The sequence below is a fragment of the Oncorhynchus kisutch genome, linkage group LG15 (assembly GCF_002021735.2).
Source record: "Oncorhynchus kisutch isolate 150728-3 linkage group LG15, Okis_V2, whole genome shotgun sequence".
Taxonomy (NCBI): Eukaryota; Metazoa; Chordata; class Actinopteri; order Salmoniformes; family Salmonidae; genus Oncorhynchus; species Oncorhynchus kisutch.
In genome coordinates this window covers 73,539,195-73,551,686 of record NC_034188.2, presented here as the reverse complement: position 1 = coordinate 73,551,686, position 12,492 = coordinate 73,539,195, and the positions used below count along the sequence as shown (strand labels likewise).

General features: G+C 43.3%; 1 protein-coding gene across 3 annotated transcripts in view; it reads right to left on the bottom strand.

Annotated features, from left to right (window-relative positions):
- LOC109904879 (chloride channel protein 2-like) overlaps positions 1-12,492 on the bottom strand; it is a 197,085-nt gene that overhangs the window by 98,288 nt on the left and 86,305 nt on the right. For 2 of the 3 annotated variants that reach the window (XM_031791067.1, XM_031791069.1), the window contains exon 3: positions 6,174-6,221. The exons of the other annotated variant lie outside the window; for it this stretch is intronic. In XM_031791067.1, the coding sequence (XP_031646927.1) occupies positions 6,174-6,221 (48 nt within the window). The remainder of the gene's footprint in view (positions 1-6,173; positions 6,222-12,492) is intronic. 3 annotated transcript variants of the gene reach the window in all.

The following is a 12,492-nucleotide window of genomic DNA, read 5'->3' as shown; positions in this document are numbered from 1 at the left end:
CCCCCCTCTCCCAGGTCTTTCCCTCTCTTTCCCTCTCTTTCTCAAACTACCCCTCTCTCCCTGACCCCCCTCTCCCAGGTCTTTCCGCTCTCTTTCTGAAACTACCCCTCTCTCCCTGACCCCCCTCTCCCAGGTCTTTCCCTCTCTTTCTGAAACTACCCCTCTCTCCCTGACCCCCCTCTCCCAGGTCTTTCCCTCTCTTTCTGAAACTACCCCTCTCTCCCTGACCCCCCTCTCCCAGGTCTTTCCGCTCTCTTTCCCTCTCATTCTCAAACTCCCCCTCTCTTCCTGACCCCACTCTCCTTCCAGCCCCCCCCCACTCCCCCCGTCTAACTCTCAACCTTTACATTTCCGGTCCCTCTCTCCCTCTCTATTCATCCCTCTCTCTCATGGTGCAGAGTCAGCTCTTCCACTCTGCAGTTCACTGCAGCTACACAACACACTTTTCACACTGTTTCAACCATTCTGCTGACACACACTTCATCACAATGATTTTGTAACACATATCTAATGTGCATGAATATATACTGTAGGCATTTCACGTTATGTAGACACTCAATTATGCACATACATATTAATGCCAATAGTTGTATAGATACGTGTAATCCATATAAAATAGATTATGAGAGCACAGGTTTACACAGAAATAGAATGAATAGAATGGGCTTGTAACCTCTAACCCAGGCAATTTGACTGGTAAACTCATGGGTACACTCGTAATGGCTGCCTGGTATCGTGAAGCAATAATTTCCATGGTAGAATGTTCGCTAAAATGATGTTAACTGATGTGGCTCATGCAATACTCCGACTCGATATTCACGTCATAAGAAGGAATTCCCGTCGACCACGCCCACAAATTGGGGAAAACAAACATTCTTTCCCATTGACCCCCATTGTAAAAGGGTCAACTTCGTCGTATATTGTTTGTTTAAAATAAATAACAAAACATGCCTTAAAGTTGCTGTGTTGTACGTTTTGTAATGTCATTTGAGTTGATTCAACAAATCACAGCACAGATTGATGGGTACACTTCCTGCTTTTACTTCCTGCTTTGCTGCTATGGGTACACTTGCAATGGCCGCCAATCCACCCATTAAGTCATCATTGATTTAAATGGGACACCCAATCTATTCATTCTTATTTCTATGGGTTTACAGTGAATTCTGAAAGTATTCAGACCCCTTCCTCTTTTCCACATTTTGTTATGTTACAGCTTTATTCTAAAAATGATTAAATACAAATTGTTCCTCATTAATCTACACACAATACCCAATAATGACAAAGTGAAAACAGGTTTTTAGTATGTTTGCAAATGTATAAAAAAATGTAAAACAGAAATACCTTATTTTATACTGTAAGTACTCATATCACATTTTGCTATGAGACTTGAAATTAAGCTCAAGTGCATCCTGTTTCCATTGATCATCCTTGAGATGTTTCTACAACTTGATTGGAGTCCACCTGTGGTAAATTCAATTGATTGGACATGATTTGGAAAGGCACATACCTGACCATATAAGGTCCCACAGTTGACAGTGCATGTCAGAGCAAAAACCAAGCCATGAGGTTGAAGGAATTGTCCGTAGCGCTCCGAGACAGGATTGTGTTGAGGCACAGATCTGACGAAGGGTACCAAAATATTTATGCAACATTGAAGGTCCCCAAGAACACAGTGGCCTCCATCAAATCAAAATCATATCAAATGTATTTATAAAGCCCTTCTTGCATCAGCTGAGTGCTGTACAGAAACCCAGGCTAAAACCCCAAACAGCAAGCAATGCAGGTGTAGAAGCACGGTGGCTAGGAAAAACTCCTTAGAAAGGCCAGAACCTAGGAAGAAACCTAGAGAGGAACCAGGTTCTGAGGGGTGGTCAGTCCTCTTCTGGCTGTGCCAGGTAGAGATTATAACAGAACATGGCCAAGATGTTCAAATGTTCATAGATGATCAGCAGGGTCAAATAATAATAATCACAGTGGTTGTCGAGGGTGCAACAGGTCAACACCTCAGGAGTAAATGTCAGTTGGCTTTTCATAGCCGATCATTCAGAGTATCTTTACCGCTCCTGCTGTCTCTAGAGAGTTGAAAACAGCAGGTCTGGGACAGGTAGCACGTCCGGTGAACAGGTCAGGGTTCCATAGCCACAGGCAGAACAGTTGAAACTGGATTAGCAGCACAGTCAGGTGGAGTGGGGCAGCAAGGAGTCATTAGGAGGACAGCAAGGAGTCATCAGCAAGGAGACATCATTATTAAATGGAAGAAGTTTGGAACCACCAAGACTCTTTCAAGAGCTGGTCGCCCGGCCAAACTGAGCAATCAGGGGAGAAGGGCCTTGGTCAGGGATGTGACCAAGAACCCTGGTGGTCATTCTGACAGAGCTCCAGAGTTCCTCTGTGGAGATGGGAGAACATTCCAGATGGACAACCATCTCTGCAGCACTCCACCAATCAGGCATTTATGGTAGAGTGGCCAGACAGAAGCCACTCCTCAGTAAAAGGTACATGACAGCCCGCTTGGAGTTGGCCAAAGGCCACCTAAAGTCTCTCAGACCATGAGCAACAAGATTGTCTGGTCTCATGAAACCAAGATTGAACTCTTTGGCCTGAATGGCAAGCGTCACGTCTGGAGGAAACATGGCACCATCCCTACGGTAAAGCATGGTGGTGGCAGCATCATGCTGTGGTGATGTTTTTCAGCGGCAGGGACTGTGAGACAAGTCAGGAGAGGGAAAGATGAACGGAGCAAAGTACAGTGAGATCCTTGATGAAAACCTGCTCCAGAGCGCGCAGGACCTCAGACTGGAGCAAAGGTTCACCTTCCAACAGGACAACGACTCTAAGCACACAGCCAAGATAACGCAGGAGTGGCTTTCGGACAAGTCCCTAAATGTCTTTGAGTGGGGCAGCCAGAGCCCGTACTTGAATCCGATCGAACATCTCTGGAGAGACCTGAAAATGGCTTGAGAGGATCTGCCAGAGCTTGAGAGGATCTGCAGAGAAGAATGTGAGGAACGCCCCAAATACAGGTGTGCCAAGCTTGTAGCGTTTACATTTACTTATGTAAATGTGATGTGTTAATATGTTATTTTCTACATTTGCAGAAATTTCTAAACTTGTTTTTGCTTTGTCATTATGGGGTATTGTGTGTAGATTGGCTAACTATTTAATCCATTTTAGAATAAGGCTGTAACGTAACAAAATGTGGAAAGTCAACGGGTCTGAAACTTTCCGAATGCACTGTATACCCATTAAAACACCCGCCTCTGGTCTGTAACAGTTGCCTCAGGACCAAATAGAGGAGCAGCGCTCGCACACGCACACCCACACACACAGCAGGCAGTCAGGGCCTGTTAATTAAGGCATTAATAAGAGTGTGTGTGTGTGTATAGTGAGTGATCATGGAACATTCCAGTGTTCTTAAAGCAGGGTGAACTGGCCTGTATATTGATCACTCTGTCACACTGCAGTTCTCACTACTTAATCAAAGACATCCGTCTCTCTCCAGACCAGACCCATGCTACATTTATTTCTCTTTATTAGTCTAGAACAATAACCCTGGGCAGAAAAGAGCTGTCGTTTCCCCTCACACAAGTACACACACCATTGACTAATGCATGACTTCAGGCAGCGTAGCTAGTGTTTGTGTGTGTGTAGAGAGAAAGAAGGATAGTAGTAATTTTCCATCTTCACCAGAACAAAGTTACTCCCCCTTGAGAAACACACTACTCTATCAGCTGTATGTAGCTGGGAGATGAGGTGATGGGTTATAGCTAAGGTTGCAAATCTACCAGTCATTTATTTACCAAAGTTATTGGAATCTATGGTAACTTTTGTAATTTATACTTCATTTTTAGTATACATATTGTATATCTGGGTCCATATTCTCCTTGAGTTTCTAGTAGATAGACCATATGGTTAAAGGGAAAATAGACAAATAAATGAAAAAAGCATCTATAGTGAAGAACAATATAAACGTAACATGTAAAGTGTTGGTCCCATGTTTCATGAGCTGAAATAAAAGATCCCAGAAAAGTTCCATTCGTACAAAAAGCTTCTCTCAAATTTAGTTCACAAATTTGTTTACATCCCTGTTAGTGAGCATTTTTCCTTCGCCAAGATAATCCAACCACCTGGCAGGTGTGGCATACCAAGAAGATGATTAAACAGAATGATCATTACACAGGTGCAACTTGTGTTGGGGACAATAAAAGCCCACTCTAAAATGTGCAGTATTGTCACACAACACAATGCCACAGATGTCTCAAGTTTTGAGGGAGCGTACAATTGGCATGCTGACTGCAGGAATGTCCACCAGAGCTGTAGCCAGATAATTTAATGTTATTTTCTCTACCATAAGCCACCTCCAATGTCGTTTTAGAGAATTTGGAAGAACGTCCAACCAGCCTCACAACCGCAGACCATGTGTAACCATGCCAGCCCAGAACCTCCACATCCTTCTTCCTCACCCGCGGGATCGTCTGAGGCCAGTCACCCGGACAGCTGATGAAACTGAGGAGTATTTCTGTCTGTAATAAAGCCCTTTTGTGGGGAAAACAAATTCCAATTGGCTGGGCCTGGCTGCCTTGCCAGGGTGGGCCTGGGAGGGCATTGGCCCACCCACTCGAGAGCCAGGCCTACCCATGGCTGCGCCCCTGACCAGTCTTGTGAAATCCATAGATTAAGGCCTAATGAATTTATTTCAATTGATGGATTTCCTTATATGAACTGTAACTCAGTAAAATCATAGAAATTATTGCATGTTGCGTTTATATTTTTGTTTGGTATAATTAACAATGGCATTATTATCAATTAACACTGCAACTCTTCCAACTATTGTCTTTTTTCACAACATGACGTTTGGCCCCCAAAAATGACAAAAGACATATTAAAATAAATAAAAGTGTTTAAAATGTGTATAAATGACATTGACATTTTAGTCCTTTTGGAAATTACGCAGATCTTTAGATGTTGAACACATGAAATTGTCATTCCGACCTTTATCTGCAGCGTTATATTCCATTTTGTTGCAACTTGAGCGATACCTCTGTCCATTCCACAGGGAACTGCCAAAATAAAGGAAACATTTGAGTAAATGAGGGATACAAAGTATATTGAAAGCAGATGCTTCCACACAGGAAGTTCCAGACACTTGTAGACTAGGCCAAGGTATGTGCTGGCGACTCGTGTTGGCCCAACGCCCTATTAAGACACCAAGTGTCCTTTATTGTGGTAGTTACCGGTAGCAGCAGGTTACACAGAACAGAACAGCTGGATAAAGGAAACGGACCGAGTCGCACAAAATAGAAAATATCTTTGCGGATCAAATTAAGAATGACACAATTTCACGTGTAACACATCTAAAGACCTGCATCACTACAGTGAGAGCATTTCTGTTTCTAAAATGATGTAGTCAGGTGTTTTTGGAGCATTTGTTCCTGTTTTCTCATAGACCCAGCACAATGAGTATGAGGAAATTAAAATCTCCGGTTGCATTAAGTTTCTCAAAAACAAGTGAAATCACAATAAAGTGTCTAGACCCTTCTATAATATTCTATTTACAGAAAGATGTTAGATTTAAGGTAAGGGTTAAGCTTAGGGTTAAGTAAAGGTTATGATTTAGGGCACTGTAGGGGCGTCCCAAGAATCCCGGATAGCACTTACCCTTGTTTCAGCAAGAGGCAACAAAGTTTGACAGTTATTTATGACAGTTATTTAATCCTTATGACGCTCTTCATCCATAACCATTGGTTAAATGGTTATACAGTAATTGCGCCAGTCCTAGTTCGACCTGTTACTGACACACAGTCCTGACTTATCTTCATTTTAGTTGGTTTGCTATTCTTGTGAGGACTTCTGGTACTCACAAGTATAGTAAAACATGTACACACACACACACACACACACACACACACACACACACACACACACACACACACACACACACACACACACACACACACACACACACACACACACACACAGCATCAGAAGACACAATATGAAGCCTTCACACTGAGACAGACAGATGGTGTTGTTGTTTAATTGATGGCGTTATTAATAAGGTAGGAGGACCCACCTTCAATGTGTTTAATACAGTTCAGTACATCTTATTATTGTTTAATAATGTTTTAATACGTTAGGATGTGATGATAATCATAACGGTTGTTTGAGTTTACCAGACAGAAAGTCCCGGGGTGGAGCCTGAGTGTAGGGATACCCTGACCCTGGGGACAAACCACACAACACAGTTAGGGAACGTATGTGTGTGTGAGAGAGAAGGAGTTTATGTGTCCATGGGTGTGTGTGTGTGTGGGATTGACATATATCTCACAGTGCAGTACATACAGTACCAGTCAAAAGTTTGGACACCTACTCATTCAAGGGTTTTTCTTCATTTGTACTATTTACTAATAGTGAAGACATCAAAACGATGATATAACACATATGGAATCATGTAGTAACCAAAAAAGTGTTAAACAAATCAAATGATATTTTATATTTGAGATTCTTCAAAGTAGCGACCCTTTGCCTGGATGAGAGCTTTGCACACTCTTGGCATTCTCTCAACCAGCTTCATGAGGTAGTCAAACTGCAATGCATTTCAAACAACAGGTTTGACTTGTTAAAAGTTCATTTGTGGAATTTCTTTCCTTCTTAATGCATTTGAGCCAATCAGTTGTGTTGTGACAAGGTAGGGTTGGTAAACAGAAGCTAGCCCTATTTGGTAAACGACCTAGCCAAATTATGGCAAGAACAGCTCAAATAAACAAAGCAAAATGACAGTCCATCATTACTTTAAGACATGAAGGTCAGTCAATCCGGAAAATATTGAAAGTTTCTTCAAGTGTACTCGCAAAAACTATCAAGCGCTATGATGAAACTGTCTCTCATGAGGACCGCCACAGGAAACGAAGACCCAGAGTTACTTCTGCTGCAGAGGATACGTTCAGTAGAGTTACCAGCCTCAGAAATTGCAGCACAAACAAATGCTTCAGAGTTCAAGTAACAGACATCTCAACATCAACTTTTCAGAGGAGACTGTGAATCAGGTCTTCATGGTTGAATTGCTGCAAAGAAACCACTACTAAAGGACACCAATATGTAGAAAATACTTGCTTGGGCCAAGAAACACGAGCAATGGACATGGACATTGGTCCTTTAGTCTAATGAGTCAAAATGTAAGATTTTTGGTTCCAATGCTGTGTGAGACGCAGAGTAGGTGAACGGATGATCTCTGCAGGTGTGGTGTGGGGGTCCTTTGCTGGTGACACTGTCAATTATTTATTTAGAATAAATATCTTAACCAGCATGGCTACCACACCATTCTGCAGCGATACGCCATCCCATCTGGTTTGTGCTTAGTGGGACGATAATTCGTTTTTCAACAGGACAATGACCCAACACACCTCCAGGTTGTGTAAGGGCTATTTGACCAAGAAGGAGAGTGATGGAGTTCTGCATCAGATGATCTGGCCACAATCACCCGACCTCAACCCAATTGAGATGGTTTGGGATTAGTTGGTAGAGTGAAGAAAAAGCAGCCAAAAGTACTCAGCATATGTGGGAACTCCTTCAAGCTGGTTGAGAGAATGCCAAGAGTGTGCAAAGCTTTCATCAAGGCAAAGGGTGGCTACTTTGAAGAATCTAAAGTATATTTTGTTTTGCTTAACACTTTTTTGATTCTATATGTGTTATGATTACAGTTTTGATGTCTTCACTATTATTCTACAATGTAGAAAATAGTAAAAATAAAGAAAAATCATTGAATGAGTAGGTGTGTCCTAACTTCTGACTGGTACTATATGTCAATACAATGCACAGTTTAAATAACATTCAGCATATTACTAGGTTCTGGAGTGTTTCCATGACGTGACCAGGAAGAACCCCTGGCCCTACATACAGGTAACTTCCAAAATAAAGGAAACACTTGGGTAAGTGAGGAATACAAATTATATTGAAAGCAGGTGCTTCCACACAGTGGTGTGTGGTTCCAGAGTTAATTAAGCAATAAACATCCCATAATGCTTTTGGTCATGCATACAAATGCTGGGCAGGCCATTATTTTGGCTACAATGGCTATGCCCCCATACGATGACAATGCCTCCACCCACAGGGCACGAGTGGTCACTGAATGGTTAAATGAGCATGAAAATTGTGTAAATTATATGCCATGGCCCTCTCAGTCACCAGATCTCAACCCAATTGAACATTTATGGGAGTTTCTGGAGTGGCGCTTGAGACAGCGTTTTCCACCACCAGTAACAAAACACCAAATTATGGAATTACCCATGGAAGAATGGTGTCTTCATCTCTCCAAAAGAGTTCCAGACAATTGTAGAATAAATCCCAAGGTGCATTGAAGCCGTTCTGGCTCGTGGTGGCCCAACGCCCTATTAAGACACTTTATGTTGGTGTTTCCTTTATTTTGGCAGTTACCTGTATCTGTCTTTGTTTAAATCCACCACGACTCTCATGATGGCTGGGACCTAAGAGGAGTCTCAGTGGTCAATGAGAAACAGAGGCAAAGAAATCAAGAACAAACAAGTGACACTGAGTTAACAAAAGAGAGAGGAAGAGTAGCGAGAGGGGGCTAGGGAGCAATATTGTAAGAGTGAGAGAGAGAGAGAGAGAGAGAGAGAGGAGAGAAGAGAGAGAGAGAGAGAGAGAGAGAGAGAGAGAGAGAGAGAGAGAGAGAGAGAGAGAGAGAGAGAGAGAGAGAGAGAGAGAGAGAGAGAGAGAGAGAGAGAGAGAGAGAGAGAGAGAGAGAGAGAGAGAGAGAGAGAGAGAGAGAGAGAGAGAGAGAGAGAGAGAGGGAGGGAGGATAAGCAGAGAGGAGACAAATGAGCAAGAGAAAAAAGAGAGTGAGAGAAAGAGGTAGAGAGAAATTGAGGGAGAAATAAAGCCAGAGAGGGAGAGACAAAGGATGAGAGGGAGAAAAAGAGAGGGAAAGCAAATCAGAGATACTGCAAGAGAGAGGGAGGTAGGTAGTTCAATATTGCGTAATGGCTAGACATTTTAGAGCTACACTCTAAGTTAGGAGAAACAGAGGCAAAGAAATCAAATAAACAGAATGCTGCAGCCTGCCTGGTGTTCAACCTTCCCAAATTCACCCATGTCACCCTGCTCCTCCGCACACTCCACTGGCTTCCAGTCGGAGCATGCAGCCACTACAAGACCATGGCACTTGCCATGGTCTTGCTCAAACCCTACACCCCAATCCGGGTATTCCGTTCTGCCACCTCTGGTCCCCAGAGATTGTCTGCAAAGACAACAAGCTCAGTCCGATGATGATGTGACACACCGCCCCAGACCATGACGGACCCTCCACCTCCAAATCGATCCCACTCCAGAGTACAGGCCTCAGTGTAACGCTCATTTCTTCGATGATAAACGCAAATCCAACCATCACCCCTGGTGAGACAAAATCGCGACTCGTCAGCGAAGAGCACTTTTTGCCAGTCCTGTCTGGACGCCAATTGCATGCTCCCTCAAAATATGAGACATCTGTGGCATTGTGTTGTGTGTCAAAACTGCACATTTTAGAGTGGCCTTTTATTGTCCCCAGCACAAGGTGCATCTGTGTAATGACCATGCTGTTTAATCCGTTTCTTGATGTACCAGACCAGTCAGGTGGATGGATTATCTGGGCAATGGAGAAATGCTCACTAACAGGGATGTAAAACTAATTTGTGCACAAAATATGAGAGAAATAAGGTGTCTTTTATTTCAGCTCATGAAACATGGGACCACACTTTACATGTTCCATTTATATTTTTGTTCAAGTATTAAAAACAAGGAAAATCAAAACTTTTAAATACCTGTATGTCCACAGTTTCGGCCCCCATCAGGTTCTCAGGCAGGCTATTCCAGAGGCTGATGGCATAATTACTAAAGGCTGCCTCTCCATGCCTCTTGGTCCTAGGCTTTGGGATAGTTAAAAGGCCAGTGCCAGAGGACCTGAGGGACATACTGGGTACATAACTTAAAAGCATGTCTGACATGTATTGGGGTACTCAATAGTCGATTGATTTAAAAACCAATAGAGCAATCTTAAAATTAATTCTAAAACTGCTGAGCAGCCAGTGCAGAGCCCAGTCCAAGCGCTTCTCGTTCCTGACACCTCAATGGTGGAACCAGCTTGAAGCTAGGATAGCAGAATCCCTGCCCATCTCCCAAAAATATCTGAAACTCTGCCTCTTCAAAGAGTATCTCAAATAATCCCACAGCCCCCCCCCAAACTAACACTCACACTTGACTCTTTTCTCCTTTACTAGCTCTGACTGCTGATAGCTAAGTGTACCTATGATGAAAATTACAGGCCTCTCTCATCTTTTTAAGTGGGAGAACTTGCATAATTGGTGGCTGACGAAATACTTTTTTGCCCCACTGTATATACTGTACTCTATACCATCTACTGCATCTTGCCTATGCCGTTCTGTACCATCAACCTTTCATATATCTTTATGTACATATTCTTTATCCCTTTACACTTGTGTGTATAAGGTAGTAGCTGCGGTATTGTTAGGTTAGTTTACTCGTTGGTTATTACTGTATTGTCGGAACTAGAAGCACAAGCATTTCGCTACGCTCGCATTAACATCTGCTAACCATGTGTATGTGACAAATACAATTTGATTTGATTTGCACTAACTGTATTTCACTCTTGATAAGAGCATCTGCTAAATGACTAAAATGTAAACAAAGAAAGAGGGAGAGAAGAGAGAGGATCAGAAGAGGGAAGACAAAGGTGCAATATGGCAAGAGAGAACAAAGAAGAAGGGAGTGAGTGATAGAAAGAGGTAGAGAGAGGAATTGAGAGAGAAATACCGCAAGAGAGGCAGAGGTAGAGAGAAAGGAGAAGAGAGAAAGCAAATCAGAGATACTGCAAGAGAGAGAGGGAGGGAGGAGGTTCAATATTGTGTAATGGCAGAGTAGAACTACACTCTATAAGCTATTCACAATGAGAGTGCCCAATTAAACCACTGCAAAGCACAAACTCATAAACACACTAAGGGTTCTATGCTACAAGTGGGGACAGAAACACATGCTAGCACACACACACTAGCACCCTCACACAGGATGAGTCATACAGAGGTGTGTGTGTGTAGGCGAGGGATGGAGAGAGGGATAGAAACATGTTCTAGAGCAATAATAATGACAAATGAATAAAATAAAAAACTTAATTAATCGAATCACTGGACATTATAATGCATGCATGCACACACACAGGTTTTTTAAAACTTTAGCACAAGACTCAGTATTCCGTCTGTCCTGTATAATGGGGTGCACATACACAAACACCTCATTACGGGACACTAGCTCGATCAATTCACACAGTACATCTACTATATAATATTAGTGTACTGGTAATGTCAAAACTGAACAAACGTTATAATAGAGAGGAAAGGACAGGCAGAGAGTTGGAGGAGTGGGAGCAATCTTTACAGTGGGAAAGCAGAAAGTTTGAGATGAGGAGAAAGTGTGTGTGTGTGTGTGTGTGTGTGGCTAGGCCAGAGTGTGTGAAGCTCTCAGCTCATTGGTGATTAGAGTACAATAACTCAGGAACAGGGGCTCAGGGTAAAGGATGGAGGGAGAGACAGAGAGAAGGAACAAACAGAATAATGCATCAACAACCCTCCCGTCAGCAAACATGTGGCTCTCCTCTACTCCCTCTCTCCTCTTCTGCAGAAAGAAATAGACAGATTATATTCAGCTGATAAGGAGAGAGGGAGAAGGAGGGAGAAGTGATGTATCACAGACAGGAAGGAGAGCAGAGAAGAACAGTGGGGTGAAGACAGGAGAGTTGAGGAGAGTAAGGGGGTGAAAATAAACAGAGACTAGTAGAGAGAGATGAGGGAAAGAAAGAAGGGAGGAAAATAAAGGAGGTAGGGAAATAAAGAAAGGAGGGAGGGAAGGAAGGAAGGAAAGAAAGGAGGGAAAGAAAGGAGGGAGAGAGGGAGGGAGGAAAGAAGGGAGGGGGGGAGGAAAGAAAGGAGGGAAAGAAAGGAGGGAGAGAGGGAGGGAGGGAGGGAAAGAAGGGAGGGGGGAGGAAAGAAAGGAGGGAGGCAAAAATAAAGGAGGGAGGGAAAGGAAAGAGGGAAAAAATAAGGGAGGGAGGGAAAGAAAGGAGGGAGGGAAAGAAAGGAAGGAAGGAAGGAGGGAAAGAAAGGAGGGAAAGAAAGGAGGGAGAGAGGGAGGGAGGAAAGAAGGGAGGGGGGAGGAAAGAAAGGAGGGAAAGAAAGGAGGGAGAGAGGGAGGAAAGAAGGGAGGGGGGAGGAAAGAAAGGAGGGAGGGAAAGAAAGGAGGGAAAGAAAGGAGGGAGGGAAAGAAAGGAGGGGAAAGAAAGGAGGGAGAGAGGAGGGAGGGAGGGGGGAGGAAAGAAAGGATGGGAGCGGCAAAAATTAAAGGAGGAGAGCGGAAAGGCAAAGAGGGAAAAAATAAGGGAGGGAGGAAAGAAAGGAGGGAGGGAAAGAAAGGAAGGAGGGAGGGAAAGAA